At 49.2% G+C, this 25554-nt stretch overlaps 1 protein-coding gene across 1 annotated transcript in view; it reads right to left on the reverse strand.

Moving 5' to 3' along the window:
• HIRA (histone cell cycle regulator) overlaps positions 1–25554 on the reverse strand; it is a 424028-nt gene that overhangs the window by 86413 nt on the left and 312061 nt on the right. Inside the window, exons 17-18 of the mRNA XM_085632815.1 lie at positions 18056–18160; positions 3187–3336 (exon numbers count right to left, since the gene is read on the reverse strand). Coding sequence (XP_085488941.1) covers positions 3187–3336; positions 18056–18160 — 255 coding nt within the window. The remainder of the gene's footprint in view (positions 1–3186; positions 3337–18055; positions 18161–25554) is intronic.

Below are 25554 nucleotides of genomic sequence, written 5' to 3' on the forward strand. Positions count from 1 at the left end.
CCACTAACAAAATAGTCACTGATAACAGCATTTGCTTTCGACCTGCAGTGCTGATAATTTTTCTGAGATGCAAGAGATCACACTAGGGTTAAAGGCAAAGCCCATGGAAAGAAGCACCCACATCTGACAACACTTACCAAGAGGGTGATCACATCGCAATTGGAAAGAATAATCTATTTCAACATTCTATCCTTCACTTATCTTCTTTCTCCTACACATTTAAGAGCAGCGATTAAAGACAGGATACCAGATTAACTCTGGTGATCACGAACAATATCAAAACAATTTCCACACTGGTCACACTACAATCCAACATCTTTCCAACCAAGCACAACCCACAGTGTAGAGTGACACCTGTCTGTTAATGCACTGAAAAGCTAAAAACAAAATGCACATATAATACAATATTTTTATTTCAAGAGGATTGGTTTCTCATAATTCTGCGCTTCTCCTGGTTGATGTCGCCTATACCCTCTAGTGGTAATTTCTCAGCTTCCCTAAGTAACAGGGTTGTAATGCCATTCCCACTTTCGGGAGCTCTGTTTTGTAGTTCTGAAGTATAGTGTCCTTTTGAGATTGCGGTTTTGTCTGCAAGTTGCTTTTCCAGGTTACTATTCTGTTCTGGTGCCAACTGGGGTTATCACTTAGGTTTCTGTGCAGGTGTAGTTTTTTTAATCTTAAAAGGACCGTGTATCTGGGTCCTACTGCTGATTGAGTAGTATTAATATTAGTGTAAAAATCCAAACCTGCATACTCTGGTTGCTTTACAGTGTTCTTGGGTTCTAGTTAGAGTACACGTTTCCAGATTAACTCAGCAGGGTTATGTAACTACTTTTCCCCGTCAAGCACTCCGAAGTAAAGGAAATACATCTGGTCTCTATTCTCCCATTTATGGTAAAAAAAAAATCTGATGGATATGATTTCTTTTATGACTTTCTTTGCAGGTAAAAAACGTAATCTAGAAAAAGTTGTAGTAACAGTATATTAATAGTGTTGGGGTAAAATGATCGACATTGGTGGAGTCACACAACCCAATGAGACTTTGGAGGACCATATGATCCGTTACCAGTCCCCTCAATTTTTTCTGCATGCTCACAGATGGTGAAGCAAAGGGGCCAAACAATGAAAACAAAAACAAAATGCAGAGAACCATCTTCAGAGGTGGAAGCAAGAGAGCAAAAAGCAATCTGTAGCTGCTGTCCTGTTGTCGTATGCATCAGAAATAACTTTAGCCCTCCCGACTCCGATTGGTCCAAATAAAGATTCTCCACAGGATATATTTGTCAGGGACCTCACTGGTCCGTATGGGGTATACCCAAGATGGTGGCTGTGTGAGACTGTGTGGGCAGGAGAGCACCTTCATCCATACTCACTGGAAGTGTGCCGTGATTCAGAAGTATTGGGGGAGGGTGGTGCTCATGATGGAGGAAGTATTGGGGAAACAGGTACAGTAAGCTGGTACTATTGAACATGTGGGATCCCACCGATCTGACTGCCAAGGACAGAATTTGGGCTACTCTGGGGTTCATGGTGGCCAAACGAAATATTGCACGTCTGTGGAATGCCCCGAGTCCTCCGAAGATCGCTGACTGGGCTAACGATATGGACTGGAGTATGGTAACGGAGAAGCCCATATACGAATCCAGAGGGTGTCCGAAAAAATGGTCACAAATATGGGGGTCGTGGAATTCCTATTGGGGAGACATATGTGAGCCACCTAGAGTTGGTGGGGATATTAACGCTGTGAATTAGCTGTATATGACTATTGTTATCTGCCCTATGTCTACTTTCATATAGACGTATTACCTGCAAATATGCTACTGATCACCTGCAAAACGTTGCATTGCAACCATGTCATGCCTTTTCTCTTTCAATAAAAAGAGTTCTAAAAAAAAAACCAACAAAAAAACTTTTGTACTCCTAATGGTTAGTCGCTCGCACAAATTCCTGATATGAAGCATGCTTGCTCATAAGCAGCTGGCTAGCGCAACCATGTGGTTCATGCGCAGGTTCAATCTGTTTCCTTCACATAGGTTGTGCAGTCAGCTGAGGGCCTTGGCTATCCTTTGGATCAGGTCATTCCTTTTGACATGCGCTTTGTCACTGACAGATCGGTATTCTTATTTACTCTCTTGAAAAACCCAGGAGCAAGAAGTTTCTGAGAGGTTTCTCTTACATTCCTGTTTCATCCCCATCTCCTCACCTAATGCTGTTGCACAGGGCCTCATTGCTAGTGAGACAAGAATTTAAAAAAGCACTACCCGAGGTGGTTGCACTTGCACTCCTATGGTGGACAAGGCAACATGTCTTGAGAGAAACAGAAGCTCATTTTTAAAAAGTGGAAATGCTCCCCCATTCCTGATGGAGAGGACATCTTCCTGCTTTTGGTAGTCAGATTTTGAAAGTTCCCTGCCGTCCACACCAAGATCAGATTTAGCTGGCTCAGATGTGATGTTTTCTAACCTCCTGTCTGGTGAGCCGTTATCAGGGGAGATGGTCATAAATAAAGGAAAAGGAATGCGGAAGGAGTGAGCTTCACTGTAGCATGGGAAACACAAACTATACAAAGAAAAGGGAATGCCTTTATCCCCCATCACAACAGGTTCAAATAGTTTTGGGGAGGTGGGGCAGGAGACGCGAACATTCAGTCTAGCATATTTAAATAGAGGCACTCTTCATATGTGAAATAATGAAGCCAGAGGATTCCAGTCATAGAGGGATTAAAATAATTTATAAGGGGGGGCCTGTAGGGAGAACACCACCAGCAGGCATACAGACAATAAGGCCTGTGCCAAAAACCACCAAATAAGTTGCCCCCGCTATCAGTCTCCAAAAATGGCAGGAGCCACTCTCACAAAAAGGAAATGCATTTTGGGTTCCATTCTGACACCAAGGTCAAACACTTATATTGCGAAATCTGGTACATGGGAACACCTCAAGTGAACTTGCTTTAATATTGAGCTCAATAGGGGGAAAACACAAAGGGCTGTCAAGAAAACTGCCCAGGTCATGGTGGTACAACTTCACAAAGCTATGAGGAGGACTTTCACCCAACATCCAGACTTTATTAACACACCACCCATCTCTAGCAGCAGAGCAGAAGTAAACTTAACTTGATCAAACAAAGTGATGAAAACAAAAGGTGGTGGAGTTTGCTGAGCCACAGGTCAGGTTTGGAAGCTCTTACCAACTGCCAGCTGCTGTCAGGATTCGACTTGTGAGAACGGTTTCCCATTCTTTTCCTTCGCGGATACACTTTAACCGGCTCAGTTTTGAGCCTGCTACAGATGTCACCTCGTTCTCGACTTCTATATACATTGAGGGATCGGAGCTGATCTGCAAATAGGAAAAGAGGCAAAACCTTTCTTTAGCACCTGCTGAGAACATACTTTACGACAAGGTGGCTTTATGATGCCAGACTGGGCAGGAGTTTCTCTTTAGTGTCCCTAAAAGAAGGAAGAATAAGGCTGAATAGCTTGGTTCCTGACCATCACATATGTGAATTTTGTAAAGTCTATAGGAAAACTATGCTGGGTAGAATACCAAGATATCCATGAATGGCCCAAGAGGCACACAGTATTGAATATGCTACTTACCAGTATGCATCTGTTCTTGGCATGTAGGGCTGCTGACATTCATATCTGTGCATAGATCGCCGCCTAGTGTTGGGTCCGGATGTTTGCACGTTGTTGTCCTGGAAGAGTCTTCGAAGTATCCTTGGATAGGTGACTCCTCCCCTGGACCACAGTGCGCATGGGCATCCTCTCCATCCTCAGATTGTTTTTCGCCATTGTGGCAGTGATGGAGTAGATACAGAAAGTGATGACCATGCTATACAGTAATTCTGAGAGCTGCAGCTGCTACAGGCGCCGGGGAGGAGGGTGGGCGATATGAATGTCAGCAGCCCTACATGCCAAGAACAGATGCATACTGGTAAGTAGCATATTCAGTTCGAGGCATGTGGGCTGCTGAATTCATATCTGTGCATAGAATACATAGCAGTACCTCCTATTAGCGGCGGCCACCAGTGCCAGCTGCAACGGTCTGAAAAAGAGTTTTGAGAACAGCCTATCCTACAGCTGCCTGCTGTTTTGAGTGTACATCTACACAATAGTGTTTGGTAAATGTATGTATAGTGGACCATGTGGCTGCTCTACATATATCCTGTAAAGGAATGTTTCCCAGGAAAGCCATGGACGCCCCTAACTTACGTGTTGAGTGGGCTCGTGGGGGAATCGTTAATGTGCGTTTAGCCTTTTGATAGCAAATTTGAATACATTTAACGATCCATCTGGCTATACCTGCTTTGGAGATGGCGTTGCCTTTGTGTTGTGGAGAAAAGGCAACGAAAAGTTGTTTTGTCTTCCTAAAGTCTTTAGTTCTGTCTATATAGTACATGAGGGCTCTTTTGACATCTAGTGTATGGAGCATTCTTTCAGCGACATTTTGTGGATTCTGAAAGAAAACAGGCAGTTCAATAGTTTGATTCATGTGGAACTGCGATATTACTTTAGGCATGAATTTGGGGTTGGTATGTAGTACGACCCTGTTTGCGTGAACCTGTATGAATGGCTCTTGAATGGTTAGTGCCTGGAGTTCACTAACTCTTCTTAACGAAGTGATTGCCACTAGGAAAGCTACTTTCCAGGTGAGGAATTTAATCTCACATGAGTGGAGAGGTTCGAAGGGTGGACCCATCAGTCGGGTGAGGACCAAGTTGAGGTTCCACACCGGTGCTGGTGGGTGTCTTGGGGGAATTACTCGTTTAAGTCCCTCCAAGAAAGCTTTGATGGCAGGCACTCTGAATAAAGAGAGGTGCTGCCTGTTCTGGAGATAGGCTGCTATTGCGGTTAAATGGATACGTATTGAGGTGTATGCCAGATTGCATCGGTATAGGTGTAAGAGGTAACAGATTATGTTTGAATGGATGCGTCTAGCGGGTTAATGTCATTGTTGTTGCAATAAATGACAAACCTCTTCCATTTAGCTGCATAGCAAGCTCTGGTAGTGGGTCTCCTGGCCTCCTTAATGATCTCCATACAGTCAGGTGGCAGGTTTAGGTAGCCAAACTCTAAGACTTCAGGAGCCAGATTGCCAGGTTCAGCTGTTGCGGATCTGGGTGCTGAATTTCGCCATGGTTCTGTGTTAAGAGTGCAGGTTTGATCCGCAGCCTTTGATGCGGCACCACGGAAAGTTCTAGAAAGGTGGTGTACCATGGCTGGCGCGCCCATGTGGGAGCAACTAGGATGGGTGTCAGTGAGTGCTGTCGCAGTTTGCGTGCCACCAGCGGTATTATTGGCGCTGGGGGAAAAGCGTACGCAAATCTGCCGGACCAGTTCATCCATATCGCATTGCCCTGCGACTGTGGATGTGGGAACCTGGCGGCAAAGCTTTGGCATTTTGCGTTTTCGTTTGTGGCGAATAGGTCTATCTCTGGATGACCTCACTGTTGGAAGTACGGTTGGAGTACTGACGGGTGTAGCTCCCACTCGTGCATCTGGTGGCTGTGTCTGCTGAGCAGATCCGCCATCTGGTTGTCCTTGCCGGGGAGGTGTTCCACCATGAGGAATATGTTCCTCTGAATGGCCCACTTCCACATGCTCTGAGCCAGATGAGAGAACTGTGGAGAGTGTGTTCCTCCCTGCTTCTGTATGTAGTACATGGCAGTCATGTTGTCCGTCCGGATCAACACGACTTTGTTGCACAAGTGTACTTTGAATGCCTTCATTGCCAGGAAGATTGCCATCAGTTCCAGAAGGTTGATGTGCATCTTCTTTTGTTGTATTGTCCATAGTCCCTGCACTGTGTAATTGAGTACATGAGCTCCCCATCCCTGGAGAGACGCGTCCGCCGTCAGTATTATTTGTGGAACAGGCTCTTGGAACGGTCGGCCCTTGCAAAGGTTTTGTGGATTCCACCAATGCAGAGAGTTGTATGCCCGACCGCTCACCAACACTAGGTCTTTTAATTGCCCGTGAGCCTGATTCCATTGACGTGCCAAGCACTCCTGAAGCGGGCGCATATGTAGTCTCGCGTGTGGGACTATGAAAATGCAGGAGGCCATCATGCCTATCAACTGCATGAACACTCGCGCAGGAAGGGAGTGTTGAGGTTTGAACTTTGAGATCAGCATTTGCATGCTGTTGATCCTCACTAAATTTGGCTGAGCTGTGGCTGCCAGAGTGTCTATGGTCGCACCCAGGTACTGTTGTACGTGTGCGGGTTGGAGATGTGATTTTGGGTAATTTAGTGAGAATCCTAGACTGTGAAGAAGGTGAATGGTGAGGGACATGTGGCTGGCACATTGCTGGGCTGACTTTGCCTGAACAAGCCAGTCGTCCAGGTAATGGTAGACGTGAATGTGTTGTCTCCGTAGATGTGCAGCCACTGTAGCTAGGCACTTGGTGAAAACTCTGGGTGCTGTTGTCACACGGAAGGGGAGGACTTTGAATTGGTAGTGCTGCCCCTGAATAGTGAACCTGAGATATTTCCTGTGTGACGGGTGTATGGGTATGTGGAAGTACGCATCTTTGAGGTCTAGTGTGGCTAGGAAGTCTCCCTGGCTGAGCAGCGGGAGAACCTCCTGTAGGGTGAGCATATGGAAATGCTCTGAGAGAATGTAGTGGTTGAGGGGTCTCAGGTCTAGTATAGGTCTGAGCGACCCGTCCTTTTTTGGTATTAGGAAGTACAGAGAGTACACCCCTGTCCCCTGCTGGTTGAAGGGCACGACCTCTATTGCACCTTTTTGCAGCATACTTAGCACTTCCTGCTGCAATAATGCTAAGTGCTCTGCGGACATAGGACGGTGCTTTGGCGGTATTGTGGGTGGAGTGGAGGTTAATTCGAGACAGTAACCGTGCTGGATAATATCCCTGACCCACCTGTCCGTGGTGATGGTATTCCACGTGGACAGGAACCGCTGGAGTCTCCCCCCGACAGGTGTTATGTGGTCGGGGGGAAGGGAGAGGGCGTCACTGTTTGTTCTTGGGTGAGGACCTGGTGTTGCCGTAACCGCGTCCTCTGCCCTTGGTGCTGGAGCCACGATATCCACCTCTGTTTTTATCGTAGGTACTCTGTGTGCCCCCTTTATTGTATGTCTGCTGTGACCCCTGTCCTCTAGCTGCTCCCCTATTCCCGGGGCGACGAAAGGAGCCACTACGAAATGTCTGCGTTTGCAGAGACCCCATTGACTTTGCAGTGTCAGTGTCCTTTTTTATCTTTTCTAAGGTGGTGTCAACTTCTGGTCCGGATAAGTAGTCGGGGTTGACAGGCTGATTTAGGATGTTGTTTTGAATCTCAGGTTTGAATCCGGAGATTCTTAACCAAGCGTGTCGGCGTAACATGACGCTGGTGTTTATCGCCCTCGCAGCTGTGTCGGCAGCATCTAGTGCGCACTTAATGGATGCGTTTGTAAGAAGTTGTCCCTGTCTGATGAGGAGCTCCGCTGCCTCTTTGTACTCGTCTGGCAGATGTTGGAGTAGTGACTCTAGCGTGTCGTAGTGTGAACGATCGTAGCGAGCCAGGAGGGCCTGTGTATTGGCAATGCGCCAGATGTTTGCTGCTTGAGCTGCAATCCTCTTGCCTGAGGTCTCCAGCACCTTGGACTCTTTGTCTGGGGGAGGAGCATCACCAGTTGTTTGAGAGTGCGCTCGTTTGCGAGCGTTAGCAACCACCATGGAGTCCAGAGGTAACTGACCTCTAATGTACATAGGGTCCCCGGGCGCAGGTTTGTATTTTTTTTCAATCCTGGGGTCAGCACCCGTGCCCTGGTTGTTTCCTTGAAAATGTCCTTTGCTGGCTTGAGAACACCCTTCAACATGGGCAGAGTCTTGACAGTCCTCTCAGAGGAGGCGAAAGTGTCCACCAAGAAGTCGTCCTCAACTGTGTCAGAGTGGAGTTGCACTCCATGATTGGCTGCAGCACGTTCTATGAGGGCATTGAAGGCAGCAGTGTCCTCTGTGGGAGATGTTTTTGCGCCGTAAAGCTGCGTGTCCTGGGTATCTGTTGTGGCACCAGGGTCTGCAGGGTCATCCCAAGCTTGATCTGGGTCCTGCTGCTCCTCAGGATCTATATCCCTAGGGTAGGTGGTATCATCACCCATGTAATCCTCCATTGCGTCCGTGTCGGAGGGCGTCGGAGAAAAGGACTGGGGATCCGGATAGGAGGTATGCAGGCGTTCGTATAGAACCGGTTCCGATTCTGCTGGCAGTTTCTACTTTAGAGGGATTCTGTAAGAGTCCAAGGTCTGCTCTGGAGTGACCTTCCGTTTTCGGAGCATGAGTCTGCCGGTGTCGGCGTCGATGAATTGGGACGGTGAAGGCTCAGTAGGAGAGTGTCCAGTAGATGGGGACCTTGTCTGGCGGACACGTGTTCGGATCTCGAACATCTTTGGCGCCGTGGACGGCGGCAAACCAAAAGTGATGGTGGTTGGTGCCGAAGGTGCCTTTGGAGCCTTTTTCGGGTCGGGCCCGACGTGGACTGGAGGGCTGCCTGTTCTCTGATGCGTTGCAATGACGCCGCAACTTGTCGCACCGAGAACGCCGAAGGTTCTTTGGTGCCGAGTGGTTCTGCAGAGGTAGGCGTGGACTGCTTCGGAGCCACAGGGTCATCGATTCGAGGAGAGGTAGTAGCGGTCGACGGAGTCGATGACTTGACCCTAGTCGCTGCCTTCGAAGTGGACTCCGATGGAGCGGCCATTTTAACTTTGGTGGTCGGGGCTGATTGCTTCGGTGCCGGGGGCCGAGGCGCTTTTGTGGTACCGATGGCCTTCTTTTTCGGGTCGGTACCGACATCCGCTGCAGCGAGTTCGGCGCCGAAATCCCTTTTAGTGCATTCGGAGCCGATGGTCTGGGCTGGCGTCGAAGGAGTGGAGGTCTTCGAGGGCTTCGAGCCGACCACTGCTAGTTTCACTTTCGGTTTCTGTGGAACCAGTGCGACGATTGGTTTCGGTTTCGTTGAAGGGAAACCAGTCTTTTTCGGTAATAATGGCTCTTGCTGGATGTTCGAGGCCGGACCCGAAGGCGGGGCCGAAGAACTGCGGGATTGATCTCGGGTAAGGCCCGGAGGCGATCCCTCGACCGGAGCCGTAGAATGACGCACTTTGATAGCCTCCGTTTCGACGGGTAGGCCCTGCTCTTCACCAGAGCTATCTTCTTCGGCCCCAAAGGCCTCATCGTAGTCTCCTACCTCATCGTCGGCTTCTTCCCTGTGAAAAAGCGCTTCATCGGCGTCTTCCGATCGGGAATCGTGTTCGGAAGCGGGGCTGTAGTTCATGTCTTCCACGCTTTCAACATCCTCGTCCTCGGTGCTGAAGATGTTGGCCGGGGCCGGTGCCGATTGCTGCTCTTCTAATCTCGCTGCCCGTCGATTCCGGAGAGTCTTCTTGGATCGGAATCCGGCACAGGCCATACATTTCGATTCGTTGTGATCCGGCGAGAGGCATTTGTTGCACACCGGGTGGACGTCGATATGTGGATATTTGGCGTGGCAAACAGGACACCGTTTGAATGGGGTCCTCGATTCCATCGTCGATGTAAGGTCGATGGTCGGATTAAACGGATCCGAAAGACTTAAAGAAGTTTGCTAAACTAAGCAAGAAAGCTGTCAATACCGAGCGGGAACAGTACCGACGAAAACTAAAGGCCTTTTGGCCTTAAACTAAATTTTCCTAACTTGAGCTAAGATAAGCACATCCGAACCCAATGGCGGAAAAAAACAATCTGAGGATGGAGAGGATGCCCATGCGCACTGTGGTCCAGGGGAGGAGTCACCTATCTCAGGATACTTCGAAGACTCTTCCAGGACAACAACGTGCAAACATCCGGACCCAACACTAGGCGGCGATCTATGCACAGATATGAATTCAGCAGCCCACATGCCTCGAACATAGAGGATTTCCTTCTATTTATCCAATAAAGTATAAATGAACTTTCAAGAGGCGACATACATTCTAAAGTAGATCATTTAGCAATACTTACAAACTATCCAAAATGGATATTATGGGTTGAACAAATACCATGGGAAGGGGCTGCCCTTTTTCAACATTACAGGCCTTTCTCCTGTTCCCGGAAGCACAATACTCCGGTCAGCGATGTTCCACATCTTCAAAAAACCACATAGCATCTCAGACCTCGTAGGCCTTAACTTCTACTGTTGCACACATAACATTTTTTCTTTTTTTTTTTCTTAGGAGGTTTTTATTGGATATAAATCATGTGATACAAAGTATACATTTCTCAATGGTAAATAATAAGGGCACACCCCCCTGACCTCCATATACAAAAAAATACAAAAAAGAGTAACAACATAACAATACAATAATAAAAAACAGACCAGTCAATGACAGCACTCTTCTAATGGTCTTTTGCGTTGCACACATGCGCTCTACGTCCCCAGATCTTACCACAGAAATGAAGAGTCCGGTTATTCGTATATAGCTGAGTGTACACACGTTAGAGCATGTTTACACCAAGTTCGTTTCACTTTGAATCAGGAGATATTCCCGCAAGGGAGCCCAGATGTCCTTCGGTCGAGAAGTCGCCGGCAATTCCTCTGCGTATAGTTCCAACTGTTCGCGGCAATAAACCATATCTTTAAGCCACAGATCAACTTTAGGGCTCCGCCTGCTGTCCCATGTGAATAACACCCGCCGTTTGGCTACCAGCAGGGCTACTCTGACAAATCTACCCACCACAGCTTTCAAGTGAGGAACATATCCGAGCAGACACACCAATGGCGTGCACTGAATAACCTGGCCAGTCATAGTGTTTATAAGAGCAGTGACTTTTCCCCAGTATAGAAATACCGAGGGACAGTGCCATGCCAAGTGGAGAAAGTCCGCACGTTCCCACCTGCATCTTTTGCAACAGGCCGTCTCCCTCAGTCCCATGCTATGCAACTTCTTGGGAGTGTGATACACCTGATGAATAAACTTTAGATGAATAATACGCAGGTTGCAATTTGAGGTCAGTCTACCCGTTAGCATACAGATCTGTTGCCATTCTGCGACGGTGATCAGGGGGGGGACCTCTGCATTCCAGGGCTCTAGACTATGGTAAGGCCCACTACACGTTTCCCCCGAACTGTTTTATACAGCTTAGTTACCAGCTTCTTCCGGTTTGGGGCTACTAGAATCAATTTCAGCACTTGTAGTGTCTCCGGTTCAGCAGGAAAACTAGCGTAGTCGTCTTTCATTGCACGCCTGAGTCTATAACAGGTGTACTGGAATAAAGGCGTGGGATTTTGTATGTAGTCTAAGTCACTACCCGTGATATACATGCCTCCTGGATACAGATCGAATATGAGTGTGATACCTGCCTCTCCAAGAGCCGTGATAGGGCCACGCTCGCAAGCCACTGATAGGGCAGCATGCCCGGCTATGGGTAATGCTGCGGCGTAAAGTGGAAGTTTGTGTGTTCGTTTCCCAATTTCCTGCCACGCTGCAATAGTAGAATCTATCGTGTTTATCTCAGATTTAGGCGTCTGTCTATTAGTGTGTGTGATGATGCTGCTCAAAGGTACCGGGTGCGCATCCCCCTCCTCCACAGCTACATGCGGAATGAAAGCATGAGGCTTAAACCAATAGTATGCATATTGCGCCTGCCCACAAAAATAATAGACATAAAAATCCGGCCCAATAAATCCCCCTTGTTCATTTGACAGGGTTAACGTATGCCAGCTGATCCTCGGCTGTTTGTTGCCCCATACCAGCTTGAGCAACTGAGTTTGAACTGTTTTGTCAGTGGAATAGGAATATTACAAAAGAGATATAAAAATTTCAGAAGAATGACCATCTTTATCAGTGCTATACGATCTGCCAGGGACAACGGCAACGGTCAATTTGCTGCTCTAACACCGAGTATGCCCTGCCATAATTTTCTCTGACCACCACCGCAGGGTCCCGATGGATTCACACCCCTAAATATTTAACTGGCTCCACAGACCACAGTAGTGGGAATTCAATCTGGTGCGAGGCTGTGGCAAGTGTCAGGGGAATAATAACAGACTTTTCCCAATTGATCTGGAGCCCTGAAAAAAGACCAAATTTGACGTATTCACGAATGACCTGAGAAAGATAGCGCTGCGGCTCTCGAACATATAGGACCATGTCGTCCACGTATAGTGAAATACCGACCAGCCTATTCTGAAAATTCAAAGAAGGAGCCCTGTGGAACTGTTGAATTTTACACGCCAATGGCTCCAGCACTATAGCAAAAGCAGGGGCGAAAGGGGGCAACCCTGCCTGGTGCCACGCTCTATGCAAAAAGGCTCCTATGTGAACCCACCCAACCTGACCCTCGCAGAAAAGTCAGTGTAGAGGATCTGTATCCTACAAATTAAAACTGGAGGAAACCCCATTCTATTCAGGATATGTAACATGTATTTCCATTCTATAGAGTCAAAGGCTTTCGCAGCATCTAATAACACTGTGACGGCCGACAAATCAGGATTGAGCACATGGAACAATGCAAACTTGGTGCGCAGATTAAGGTAAGTAGAGCGACCCAATATAAACCCAGCTTGGTCCGGGATCACGAGAAGCGGCATCAGAGGTTGCAGCTTGATGGCCATAATTTTTGCCAATATTTTGGCATCTAAGTTTATCAGTGACAATGGGCAATATGAGTTGCACCTTTCTTCAGCAATGTTATAATTAATGCTTGCCTTATCGATGGAGGTAGTTTACCGGAGTCGTGAGCCTCAGCATATATGTCTAGCAAGTGTGGGATAAGGAGATCCGCACATGCCTTATAAAATTCCACAGTTAGGCCATCTGGCCCAGGAGCCTTATTATTGGGCATGGAAAAAATGGCCTCCCTGACATCACTCTCTTCAATGGGTAAACTTAAATATTGCCTGTGGTCATCGGAGAGCCACGCACAGGCAGTGTCCTCCAAATAATCCTTCAAGGCGTCGTCACTCATGTCCCCCTGGGAGGTATACAGAGAGGCTTAAAAACTACGAAATTGCTCCACTATGGCACTGTGTGAACAGTGATCCACCCCAGCATCATCTGTTATATGGTCAATCTGAGGGTTGTCAGGCCTTTCCGCTAGTTTATTGATCAGCGCTCTGCCCAGCTTACCCCCCCTCACCATAAGCCCTGGCCACATGTCTCTTGGACACGTATTTCATTTCCGTGTCCGCCAAAGAGTTGTATTCCCCCCGGTATTCATGTATTTGAGCCAAAATCTCATGGGATGGTGCATTATTGTACTGAGATTCCAGAACCCCTAGTTGCTGTTCGATCTTACTCAATTGACCCTGAATATCTTTGAGGATTCCCGCTGAGGTACTTGAAGGCATCCCATAGGATAGCCTGGCTATCGACAGAACCATCATTTTACTCGAACTACTGTGCAATGGCAGCCCTAATAGTCTCGGCATATAGCGGGTCCGAAAGTGCATCCGCACTAAAACGCCATGTGAATGGTCGGTGCGGGTTTGCCGGCACAACCATGTCCAACAACACAGGGTTGTGGTCGGACAAAGTCCGCGGAAGCGTGCAGACGCCTTCCACCCAGCCATTAGCTTCCCCACTGAGTAGCCAGTAGTCTAGTCTGGACCAGCTGTTAAATGCTGGGGTTATGTGCGTACCTTCCAAAGCATCTGCATGTCTCAGGCGCCAGGCATCTACCAGTCCCATTTGAACCATGACATCCCGTATGCACTGTGCCATTTTAACTATGCGCGCCCCAATCGGGTTAGATTTATCTACGCGTGGGTCAAGGTGTGTGTTGAGGTCTCCCCCCAGATAAGTGCTGCCTCTGGCCAGGCGCGCAAAACATCGAACTTTTGCAAGAAAGGTGTCGCATCATCCACTACCGGTCCATATGTGTTGACTATCGTCACCAGTACCTTCCCCTGCCTGCCCTGTACCATGGCCCAGCGGCCCTCCCCATCCACACAGTGCTTCACAGGCGTAAACGACACTCCCTTCTTAATGAGGATAAGGACCCCCCTCGCGTATGTGGAGTACGATGAAGCGAGTCGGTAGGCTACCCATCTGCGTGCCACAGCGCCCTCAGTGTGTCTATGTAGGTGTGTCTCTTGCAACAGAGCAATTTGCACTCCATGTCTGTCTACACTGGTCTGGTCTTTTTGGGTGTATTCAAACCCCGGACATTCCAAGTTATACATTTATATAATAGTCCCTTCATCTGAAGCAATAAGCAAAGCAGAACATATAGCGCACTATGAAAACCCGCATGTACACAAAACCATTTGCAGTTAACACGTTAGTGTACCCCCAATCGCTGTGCCGTTGACTGGAAACCTTAGAACAATCCCTCCTTCCCCCCACCCACTTCAGCAACCCCAATTCGCTAAAGACCTGCCCCAGCAAAACAACAAACTGTGGCGTCTCAGGTGGGGGATACCCATTGGGGGGCGTAGCGGCAAAATCCACTCCCAGATCTAGTAGGGCAGGGGCCGCCGATATACAATTACATTCCTCCACCTCAGCCAAACCGTTATTCTGACCAAAATCACATATGACAAAACAATTAGACAAACCCTCGCTACCTCCCAAAGGTACACACAGGGCCAAGGAGCACACAGACACTCAAACAGCTCGCCACTGGAATGGGGGGTCTCTTGTGCTGTACAACCAAAGCTAGTCCCCCTCGCACCCTCCCAACTTGGGTCACCGCAAAGAATCATGGAAAGGGGTAAAATCCAAGCCGTGATAGACAAGTCGAATGGTGCATCCAATCCACACCATCCATACAGTCATATACACAACCCCGATACATGTGCGGGGCAGAGCCACTCTTACTGTTCAGTCATCAATATCGGACGTGTGGTCCGAGGATTTTTGGTGGCGCCTCAGGGATCTGGCGTGCTCCATTGCATGTTTAGGGTTTGTGAAGATCTTGCCGGTGATGGCCTCCCCAATGCGCAGCTGGGCTAGATAAAGCATCGCATAGGGGATCCGTTCTTTGAGCAGCACCTTCTTAACATTTTGGAATTCCTTCCGAGCTGCTTGCACATTCGCCGTGAAATCAGGGTAAAAGGATAACGTATTATTCTGGTAGATCATTGTGACGTTTTGGCGTGTTGTATGCAGGATAGTGTCCCGGTCCCTAAAATTTAGTAGCCTGGCAATTATTGGCCTTGGGGGAGCACCAGGCGATGGGCGCGCCACCGGAGCCTGGAGAGCGCGCTCAACAGCAAAGAGGGGAGACAAATTGTCAGCACCACAGACTTCACGAAACAACCCCTCCATGTAATCCTCCAGGCGCCCCACATTGGTAGATTCCGGAAGGCCCAAAACGCGAATATTGTTGCGCCTCGAGCGCGCTTCAATGTCCTCATTCTTTGCTTGAATAACAGCTAGGAGTTTTGTGATATCCGACGTCTTCGCAGCAACTTGTTGCAACCCATCTTCAGCGTCGGAAATGCGCTGTACCGCCTCTCCGAGGCGCGCCGCCTATTTGTCCAGTTTTGCTGAGAAATGATCTATTCTGCCATTGAGGGCCTCAATCTTGCCATCTATTGCTTGAAGACTTTCATGAATCGCAGCTAGCGATTTCTCCAGCGCCGTGGGGGCCTGTGACGATGACTCCAGCTCCGAATCAGAGGCCGCGTTCTGGGCCGATTTACCACCCTTTCGAAGTTCAAACGTGAGCCGCGGTTGAGTCTTGTCTGGCTTGCCCATAGCGCTCGCCTCCGCCAGCCACAGCTCTGATGAGGCAGCACCCCCAAACTCCTTTAATCGCGAGGACCCCCTCTGCAGTTCACCCACCAGGGCGCCCGGAGCGCGGTCGCCCAGCAAAAATCAATGGCCTATTCCCAAAAGGACAGCGCAGAAAAGGGGGGGGGGGGGCACCAAGAAATCGTCAGTCACCGCTCTGGTACCCAATTTGCTTCAGGCATGAAGAGCAGCCCCCCGGTAGCACCATGGGCCATCCAGAGTCGACCCCATGTCGCTACAGTACATGAGAGAGAGGGGGGGGAGGGAGGGGGGACACGCGTCCAGGCCCCCAGCACCCTAGCGCCGCTCAGGTCCTTGACGTTCAGGAAAGTGCGTGCCGGCTTGTCCCCCGCCTCACCGTACCTCCACACAATACGCTGCCTCCTGTATTGCGGGTACGAGTCGCCTGCAGTTGCGCCTTAATCGATGGCAGCCCAGAGGGGGAGCATCACCGCGGCAAGAAACACCGCCCGCCACTCACACAGTCGCAGTCCGCTCTCGCGGCCTCCACCGCCTCCCAAAGCCAGGCGCTTGCGTGGGCCAGCTCCCCGAGCTCCGTGCGTGTGGCCCCGCTCACCTCCGCCGTCTGCTGGCACCGTCCCACACTCCTGCCCAGCCAGAGAAGCGGCGCCGCAGCGGGTGTCGCAGCCTACGCGTATGCCAGATCGCTCAATTCAGCTGGCGGCGAGGGTCGTGCAGCTTCAGGAGGGCGGCAAACAGATCTCCAGCGTTCAGCACTCCGCCATTTGCAGCCACGCCAGCTCTCCGGCACCGCCGCCGATCTCCGCACGATAGTCACAGTGCGGCACCAGCTACACCGCCAGAGAGGTGACGATCACAGCTAGTTCGTCGTTCCAAATTTGGGCACCAGTTGGGTCGGTAGGGGAAGGATATATTCAGGATCTCGTTCAGCGGCCGGCAGAGCTACACTACAGTGCGGCCATCTTGCCGAGCACCAGGCCACGCCCCACTGTTGCACACATAACATGCAAAAATCATACCAGCACACTCATCACAGGTGCCACAATGCAATGACTGGTTATCTTCAATGCTGGGAAACTTCATGTGTTTAAACAGTCTCATTTAAACAGAGATTCACTCTTATGGCTCACAAAAATGATCCCCTAAACCTACTGCTTCATCAACATCCAGGAGTGCAAAATGCAGATGCAAAGAAAACGACGACACTCTAAGTGAAAATACACAGTTGTAATTAATGAACCCCGAGAACATAATACCAAGTCACTACTTTGCGATAATATATAGCTTCTAATTTCTACTTCATACACACACAAAAAAACACACAAAAAAGACCCGGCCCTCTGTCTACCTGCACACCTCTGGGTAATGGATGTATCCACTAACCTGGAAAGCGCACAAGCAACTAGTAAAGCCCAATGCTTCCTAACATTAAAGTCATGCACCAACAGTTTAATGAATAGGACATAAACATCAAATCAGGAAAAGGACCTGAACAGAACAAATCACCAAAAGATGAGGGAGGCTCCAACCTGCAACCATAATCAATTGGTGAGGATTGAGATTACTGATTCCAAGACGAGTCCTTGCCAATGTCAAATTGCATGGTAAACAAAATGCCAACACACCATAATGTCCAGCCACCACTACACCGTAACACCCATCCACTACCACAACTTAATTACCTAACACTACCACACCATTCGGTCCAGCCAGTACAACACATAAGGTTCAGCCTGTACTACAGGGTAAGTTCCAGCCACTACTAAAACAAAATCCAGCCGATACTACACCCCAACATCCACCCACTACCGTGCAATAATGTCCACACAATACACCCAAGTTAATAAGACACATTAGCATTGAACACCACACAACTTGCTCTCACCATAGTTCATGGAAAAACGCACTACTGCAAAAACTCTCAGAGGGACCGCGAAAGTATCTACTTGTCAAACTAAAAAAAAATTCTGTATTGTCTAGCCAAGGTCATCACACAAACCAACAGAAGAGGCCACATTATCCTCGTCCTAAACTATCGGCGCTTACTGTCATCCAAAGCAGAAATCTTTATTCTCCTCTTTAAAAGCCTTTCTTTCATGCAAGTTGTATCACAGTGTAATACACCATAGATTTGAGTCAGTCTCTGCATCATCACACTGCACTCTGTCAAACCCTCTCTAAATCTTCATAGGTCATCCATGTACTCACCATGACAAACCCTTAATCTGGTCCACTGGTTTTCAAAAAACAGATAACATCCACCAGTTCCGCAATAAGTCAACAGCTTCAGTTACCAGAGGCATAAATAAAGCACAGTGAGATTGTATTGCTATATCATGCATTTCATACAATATTTATTTCTGGGGCGTGTCTACTTACCTGGAGGGTAAAGGATTTTTGAAGGACTGGAGATGGCAATTTGAGGATTAATGCTGGAGTTGCAACACAAGTTACTTCCTTCTCTGTTGTTGGCGTAACCTGGGGCTAGACAGAAAGAGAATAAACTTCAAGATGGTGACATCTTCTACGGCCACATTATTTTAGGGTGCAAATCTTGAATATTAAGGCCTGGCACATGCCTCACATAAATGAATTGCTGTAACCCTCATCCATTGATAGGCCCTGAAATCACCTTATCCCTTGTACAAACGCAATGCTCTGCGTCATGGTATTAGGACAAATGAAATCATTGCATCTCTACTTGACCTAACTGTGTAATTCAGTGCAAATTGTTTCATGACACTCGCCTTCAATTCTATGTCAGGACCAAAGGTAAGAACTTTTCAGTTATTCCTTTATTGAAACTCACAGCAAACCAAAAGTAACTAAACAATATTCACTGCCTAAACTACATGAGCCACAATAATCCATGTTATTTATCACCCTGCCAGGAGGTAATCTAGTATTTGTTGAACAACTGATAGAACTCGTTCCTGAGAGAACCGGTTCTGCCTAACACATCTTCTTTGGGGACTTTAACCTTTGCTAGGGTGACACTGCTGTATCACAGCTATCCCTCTTTCTGACCAACAGTTGCAGCTCAGTTTTTCTCAGCCCGACCCTCCTCTCCCAATTGTGAATGGCCCGGTAAGGGGAAATCCGACCTCAAAAGACACCCTGCATCCAGCCGCCCTGCGCCCTGGAGAAAAGAACCCGAGGTGCACCTAAGTTCCCAAGCCCTCCAACTTACCTGCCCAGCTGTTGGTTCCTCCCATAAGTCTTTCTGGACGAGCCTGCAGCTAAAAACCAAAAACGAAAATCCCCATTGAAAACAACAAGGCAGGAGGAGCCAAGATGGCGGACGGACAGGACGTCTGAGCTCCCGGCTCCGCAGCCCGTCTGTTGTTTACATGACATCCTGATTTTTAATCCTGCCTACGGCGCGAGCAAATGTACCCACGAATGCGCTGATACTTTCCGCATTCCTCCGATGTTCCCGCCGGCTTTTTTGATCGAGGATTCATAGAGTTTGCCGACTTTGGACTGTGCCCACGCATTCTGGCCCGACCACCACCGCCGGACACCGCTTATCACGTACGGTGAGACGACCTGGGGCTGGACCGGCGCCGGGGGAAATGTGACCGGACGTGGAGTGGGCGGCCTGGCGGAGCCTTCTTCGCGACGGAGAGAATTCCTGTACGATTGGGTCCGGGCTGGCGAATCTTCCTTTGTCCTCCTACCAGCGGTCAGAGCGGTGACCGTTTGAGAGCGCCCACCACCCGCATTGCAATACAGCCGAGGGCTCTCCCATCGTGTGAGCCCCGTATAGCGAGCAGCAACTCCTCTTGCCCTCACTATTGTTCCTCCGCCCTATGGAGTCGCCCTCACCCCTCCGAGGTGGGCTGGCGGCGGAAATGGTGTCGGTGCCGGTCTGCTTCGCCGGAGAGGCGGAGGCCGCCATGTCCCTGACGCAGGCTTCACTGCCTGCTGTCGAGCTGGAGGGTGTCCCGATGGCGCCTTTACATACAGTCGGCATGCTGCAGCAGGGAGCAGACCTGACCTATGGTGATATCCTTCTAGCCCTGGGGGACTTGCGGGCGACATGGTGCCAACGCACTCGAGAACTGGAGTGGAAGATCGATGCTGCTATGCCATCCAGGGAACTACTGCGGTTGTCTGACCCCCCAATGCCTCTCATTCCCTTCGAGGCGGATACAAATTGGCGGCAGGGGGATACTATGGATCGTCCTCTCCCTGGTTACAGTGTCGAGGGTTTTTCTAATGTTCAAGTTGCAGATACAAAGCTCCCTTCCACTTTACAAACTGAGACTCTGCCTCTGCGGGTGTTGCCGTGTCTGCCTCAACATCGCCGGAGTGTGTGCCGTTCGGTGGGGAAAACTGTGTTTGTCACTATCGATGTGGTGATGGTCTATGACTGGGAACTCTCGCTTCTTCTCCCTCTGCGTCTTCTTTGCCGTGAGCGGCCATCTTGCTCCTTTGTTCTGCCTGAGGTACACTCCCAGCGGCGGCCATGTTTGGTGGGGTCTCCGCGTTCAGGCCAGGGTTGATGTTGCCTCCCTTGATGATCCTGCTTGATCGCCTGGCATGACCCGGACTAGAATATTTGCTTATGTATCGGTTGTGCCGCATGTGTGTAAATTGTTACTGTTTACCGCGGGGGTGGATCTGTGGGGCCGCTCAGGATCGGGCCGGGGCTGGGCGATTTTCTTTAATTTGCTGTACGTATTGGCGGGCGGGGACTAGGATGAGGCTGCTAACTATCTGCCTTGCTCGCACATTTGGAATGGAGTCTCCCCACCTGCCGCTTTGCTTGCTTCTTCAGTTGTGCTGATGATTATCAGGGTGGGGGATGCTTAATGGGCTGTGGTGACCGGGAGTATGTAACATTTCCTCCTCCTGCCTTCTCTGGGAGTCGGAGACTGGGAGGTTATTTCCCACTCTCCGGACTCTCTTTCCTACTTGGGGTTCATTTGGGGCGACAGGCATGCCTATTGGGGGGGGGGGTGGGCCATGGCCTTCCGCTGGTATGCAGGGTGGGGGGATGGGATGTGTTCTATGTCTTCTTCGTCTCTATGGCCCTCTCTCTCTTTCTTTCTCCCTTCCTTTTTGGTTTCTTTTTCTTTTATGTTTCTTTGTTTCTTCGGGGTCGGGGTTCAGTGTTAGTAAGGAGCTTATTGTGTTTTATCATTCTGTGGTATATTGTATGCTCTTAGTTCCTGGATGGTGGCCACCTGTCTCCTTACCAATGCCTTCCTATATAACGCTTCCTTCTGGGTGCTCCGTGAACGGTGATGTCTCTCCTGGTCAGTGATTAGCTTCGACTCTTTTCGAAGTACACTATGTTGTACTCGACAAAACCATAAAATTAAACCTTTTCTTATCCTGACATTATTGTTTCTATGTTCTCCAATGTCATAGCGGCCGGCCCCGAGGGGTTGTAGGCAGACGCTGTGTATTGTGCATCTACCGAAATAAAGGTTTTAAAAAAAAAAAAAAAAAAAAAAAAGAAAACAACAAGGCACCCGACGCCAAAACAGCACCCTGCACGCAGGGTGCACTTTGTGTGCTAAACCGGATCCCCCTTTGCCCTGAGCCTAACACAAGGAGCTTGGCTCCCACAACCTTGTGGCCTGCTCGCCAGCAGCCACCAACCAGAGGCCCTCTATCCCCCATTGGATAACATTGGTCCTCAGCACTCTGCACCCGGCCACCCTAGTGCTGCTGAGGGGTGTAACAAGAGTGCTTCTTTGACCCTGGGGGATCCCCGAGTCTAACTCCAGAACACCAACACCCACAACCAAGTTCTTACCTTAAGACCGATAACACTATTTTCCTCCATAGGATAACATTGACTGTTTTTCTGTGAAAAGAATTTAAGTGTGGAGTTGGAATACCTAAAGAAATTCTTTAAAATTCTACTAACTAACAAAAACGCTTTTACTTACCTGTTTACAGGAAATGTCCCAGGGCAGTATCCAGGCATTTGTAAGAAAAGTCATCTCAAAAGTAAATTACTTGTAATTTTACTAAAACTCCCATACAAAATATTGCATTGCATTTCTCAATAACATTATTTTGAGTCAAAACAAAGTGCATATACAATTACAATTCACACTGTAGTACATTTACTGCAAGTTATTGATCAATTGCCTGTGCCAGGCTTGCTTGGTTCTAGGAAATAAAATAACTAAAATAATATTTTTATACAAAAACAATAGGTCTGAAGTTCAGTCTTTGAGTGTGTGAATTTATTTGCTGACTGAGTGTGTACAAGAAATGCTTAACACTGTCCTCTGATAAAGCCTTACTGCTCGACCACAATACCACAAATAGAGAGTGAGGTGCTATCTACCTTTACCTCTGCCTACCTTTGGGGTTCCACTGTACTCTTTGCACCCTATACCTCACTTTGGTTTAGAATATACAGAGCCAGCTTCCTACAGATTCTGAATGCTCACGCAGTGGTTGCCGCTCTTGCTCTCGTGGAGTGAGCATGCTGCCCCACAGGAGGGTCCTTCTTCGCCAATGCTTAACATATTTTAAGGCAGAGAGATGTTTTTTTTTTTTGCACAACCCGACCTTTTCTGGCGCCCACAAAGCAGATGAAGAGTTGATCATCCACCCAGAAGCCTTTGGTACGGTCTAGAAAGAAAGACAGCACACGTTTTAAATAAAGGCGGTGGAGTGTCTCCCCTTCTTTGGAAGGATGCGGGGGCGGGTTAAAGTTGGGCAGAATGATGGATTGTCTCCATAAAAGGGCATGACCACTTTAGGGAGGAACAAAGCTTTCATTGGATGCACTACTTTATCCGAATGGACAGGTAGTTAAGGAGGCTTGGAAAAAAGAGCCTGAAGCTCACTAACTCTGCAAGCAGAGGTGATGGCAATAAGGAATGCAGTTTCAAGAGTTAGAAGCCTGAGAGGGCAATTATGAAGAGGCTCGAAAGGAGCGCACATTAGAAAAGTCAAGACTAAAATCAAATCCCACTGGGCTCTTATGAAAGGAGAAGGAGGAAAAACGTGAGTAAGGTCCTGAGGACCCTATTTACAATGGGAGACTTGAACAAGGGAGGCTGATCTGGAAGTCTCAGAAAGACAGAGATAGCTGCAAGATAACCCTTAAGGGTGCCCAAAGCAGAGTCCTGCTGGGCCAAAGAAAGTATGTACAAGAGAACCTCTAAAAGAGGGACAGAAAGGGGATCAAAAGCGTTTGATGTTCACCATGCCACAAATTTGTTCCATCGACATGCGTATACAGATGTAGTGGAGAAATGCCTGGCAGCCAAGAGGACATCACAGACTTCAGGTGGAAGGTCAAAAGTTGTCAACTGCCGCCTCAATCTCCACGCAAGGAGGTGGAGGCTGGACAAATTCGGCTGAAGAACTGTCCCCTGCTGCTGCGACAGAGGATCCTCCCGAACAGGAAGTCTGATCGGAGGATCAGTGCCATTCTCAGAAGGTCGGAATACCTAATCTGGTGCCCAATCCGGTGCCACAAGAATGACTTGAGCCCGGTCATGCTTGATCTTCCTGAGCACTCTGAGCAGAAGAGGTGTAGGTGGAAAGGCGTAGAGGATGCCAAAGCTCCACTCACTGCGAAAAGCATGGCAGAGTGAGTGCCGCCTTGGAAACTCCAACGAGCAATACTGCTGACATTGCGTGATTTCTTTGGAGGCGAACCGATCTAACAAAGGCTCTCTCCACTGCTGATGGGGGATAGGGGGCCTCCGGTTGGTGGCTGCTGACGAGCAGGCCACTTGGTTGTGGGAGCAAAGCTCCTGGACTTTAGCTCAGGGCAAATGGGGAAACAAAGTAGCACCAAAGGTGCACCCTCAGCGCCACTAGGGCGGCCGGGTGCAGGATGCTGTTTCGACGTCGGGCGCCCTGTTGTTTGCAATGGGGAACCTCAGGTTTGCAAAGGCACTGCAGGCTGGGAGACGAAGGTCTTCTGGGTGCGACCACCACATCAGGGGGTAAGTTGGGCTTTGGTTAGGCACCATCGGTTTGGCCACCCAAAGCCATGGGGCAGCGGGTGCAGGGGTGCCTTCTAGGATCGGATCTTCTTACCAGCTCCTGGTCGCGGTTGGAGGACCTTCCGGATTTAGGCTGCAGGCATTGGCTGGAGGTCTGAGGCAGGTCAGGGGTCACCGGATGTTGGGTCAGGATTGCCGGGGGGACCTCCTCGTGGTGTTTGTCCGCTCGGGCCGTGGACGGCGGGTGCAGAGTGGTGCGGATTCGCGGTGTTCGACCGGAGCCAAATGTTGGAGATGAACAAATCCGGTGTTCACGGGAGACATGGTCTTTGTGGTTGAAGGCAGGCAGGTCCACTGGGGTTTTCGAGGCTGCTGGCTGCAGGACACACTGGGATTTCGCAGTAGCAGGTTCTAGGTGGAGACAGGTCGGTAGGGCTGGGGCCAAGTCAGTGGGCATCTTCCTCTTGTCAGCTTCGGCACGGCTGTTCGGTCCTCCTCCTTTTCTCGTAGTTTCTTCTGGTTTGAGGAAGCAAGGTTCAGGGTGCCCCTAAATACTAGATTTAGTGCGTTACATGTAAGTAAAAAGGTTGGAGCGTTACATGTAAGTAAAAAGGTTGGATACACCCCCTTTTATGCCACCCTCCAGTGGGAGGGGGCATAAGCCTTTCCCTAGTTGGTTGAGTCCCCAATCTGTAAGATGGTGGGGACTGAGAGTTGTGCTTCTCCTCGCCTCCCCCACCTGAGGGGTGGAGTTGGCAGAGGTGTGCACACCTCTCTACCTCACTTGTTTTTCCCACCGGTTCTCCCGCCCAAAGTGGGGGTCAGAACCAGTTGCTGAAAGCAGCAAGTGGCCTGGGGAAGCTCACAAAGGTGGCAAGCCTTTGAAGCTTCCCCTTTGTGAACCCTGCCCATCCTGGGGGAGGAGGCTTGGCAGGTCGTCCAGGGATGTGCATTGTTTCAGACCCCTGAAAGCAACAGGCTCTCGACCCAGGGGTCTAGAAACATGTCTGGTGGTGGCAGCTAAAAGCAGCCACTCAGCCTGGACACTAGTGGTAGGTTATTTTTCAGGGGGCATCTCTAAGATTCCCACTGTGTGCATTTTTCATTAAATCCCACACTGGCATCAGTGTGAGTTTATTGTGCTGAGAAGTTCGATACCAAACTTCTCAGTTTTCAGTGTAGCCATTATGGTGCAGTGGAGTTCATAATGACAAACTCCCAGCACTATACACTATTAATGGCAGCATTGCATTTACAATGTCTAAGAATGGACTTAAGACACTGTAGGGCTACCCTCACCACTGGTATAGTGCACTCAGCAGGAGGGGTGGCTGACCTATGCCAGGGCAGTGGGTTGCAGGCATGGCACACAGGGATGTGTGCCATGTCGACTCTTCACTTTGTTCTGCACCAAAACACACAGCCTGCAAAGGCAGTGTGTGAGTGTGACGGTACATGACCTCTAAGGGTGGCACAATACGTGCTGCAGCCCTTGAAGACATTCTCTGGTCACAGTGTCCTGGGTACCTGTGGTACCACTTACCAGGGGCTGACCTGTGACCAGAGATGCCAATTGGATTTAGGCTTCAATGCATTTTACAGAAAGAACATAGGCCATGGGTACTTGGCTAGCAGGATCCCAGGGCACACTCAGTCAAAGCACATCAGCAATTCAGCAAAAAAGTGGGGGCAACCATGCAGAAAGAGGGCACTTTCTCACATGGAGCTTTTGAGCGTTGACGCTCAGACGCGCAACGCGTCGGCAGGTGGACGGGGTGAAGTCGAAGAACGCCTATGCTTCTTCGACTTCTTCGTGTGTCTACCTGACCTCTCCGACACTTGGTATGCAATGAGGAGTGCGGCATCCGTGACCGTCTTCGGGACCTTCCTCTTGAACGAGGACGAAGTAGAGGCAGGCCTCCAACATCTTTTAGGACCGTTCCC

The sequence above is a fragment of the Triturus cristatus genome, chromosome 11 (assembly GCF_964204655.1).
Source record: "Triturus cristatus chromosome 11, aTriCri1.1, whole genome shotgun sequence".
Taxonomy (NCBI): domain Eukaryota; kingdom Metazoa; phylum Chordata; class Amphibia; order Caudata; family Salamandridae; genus Triturus; species Triturus cristatus.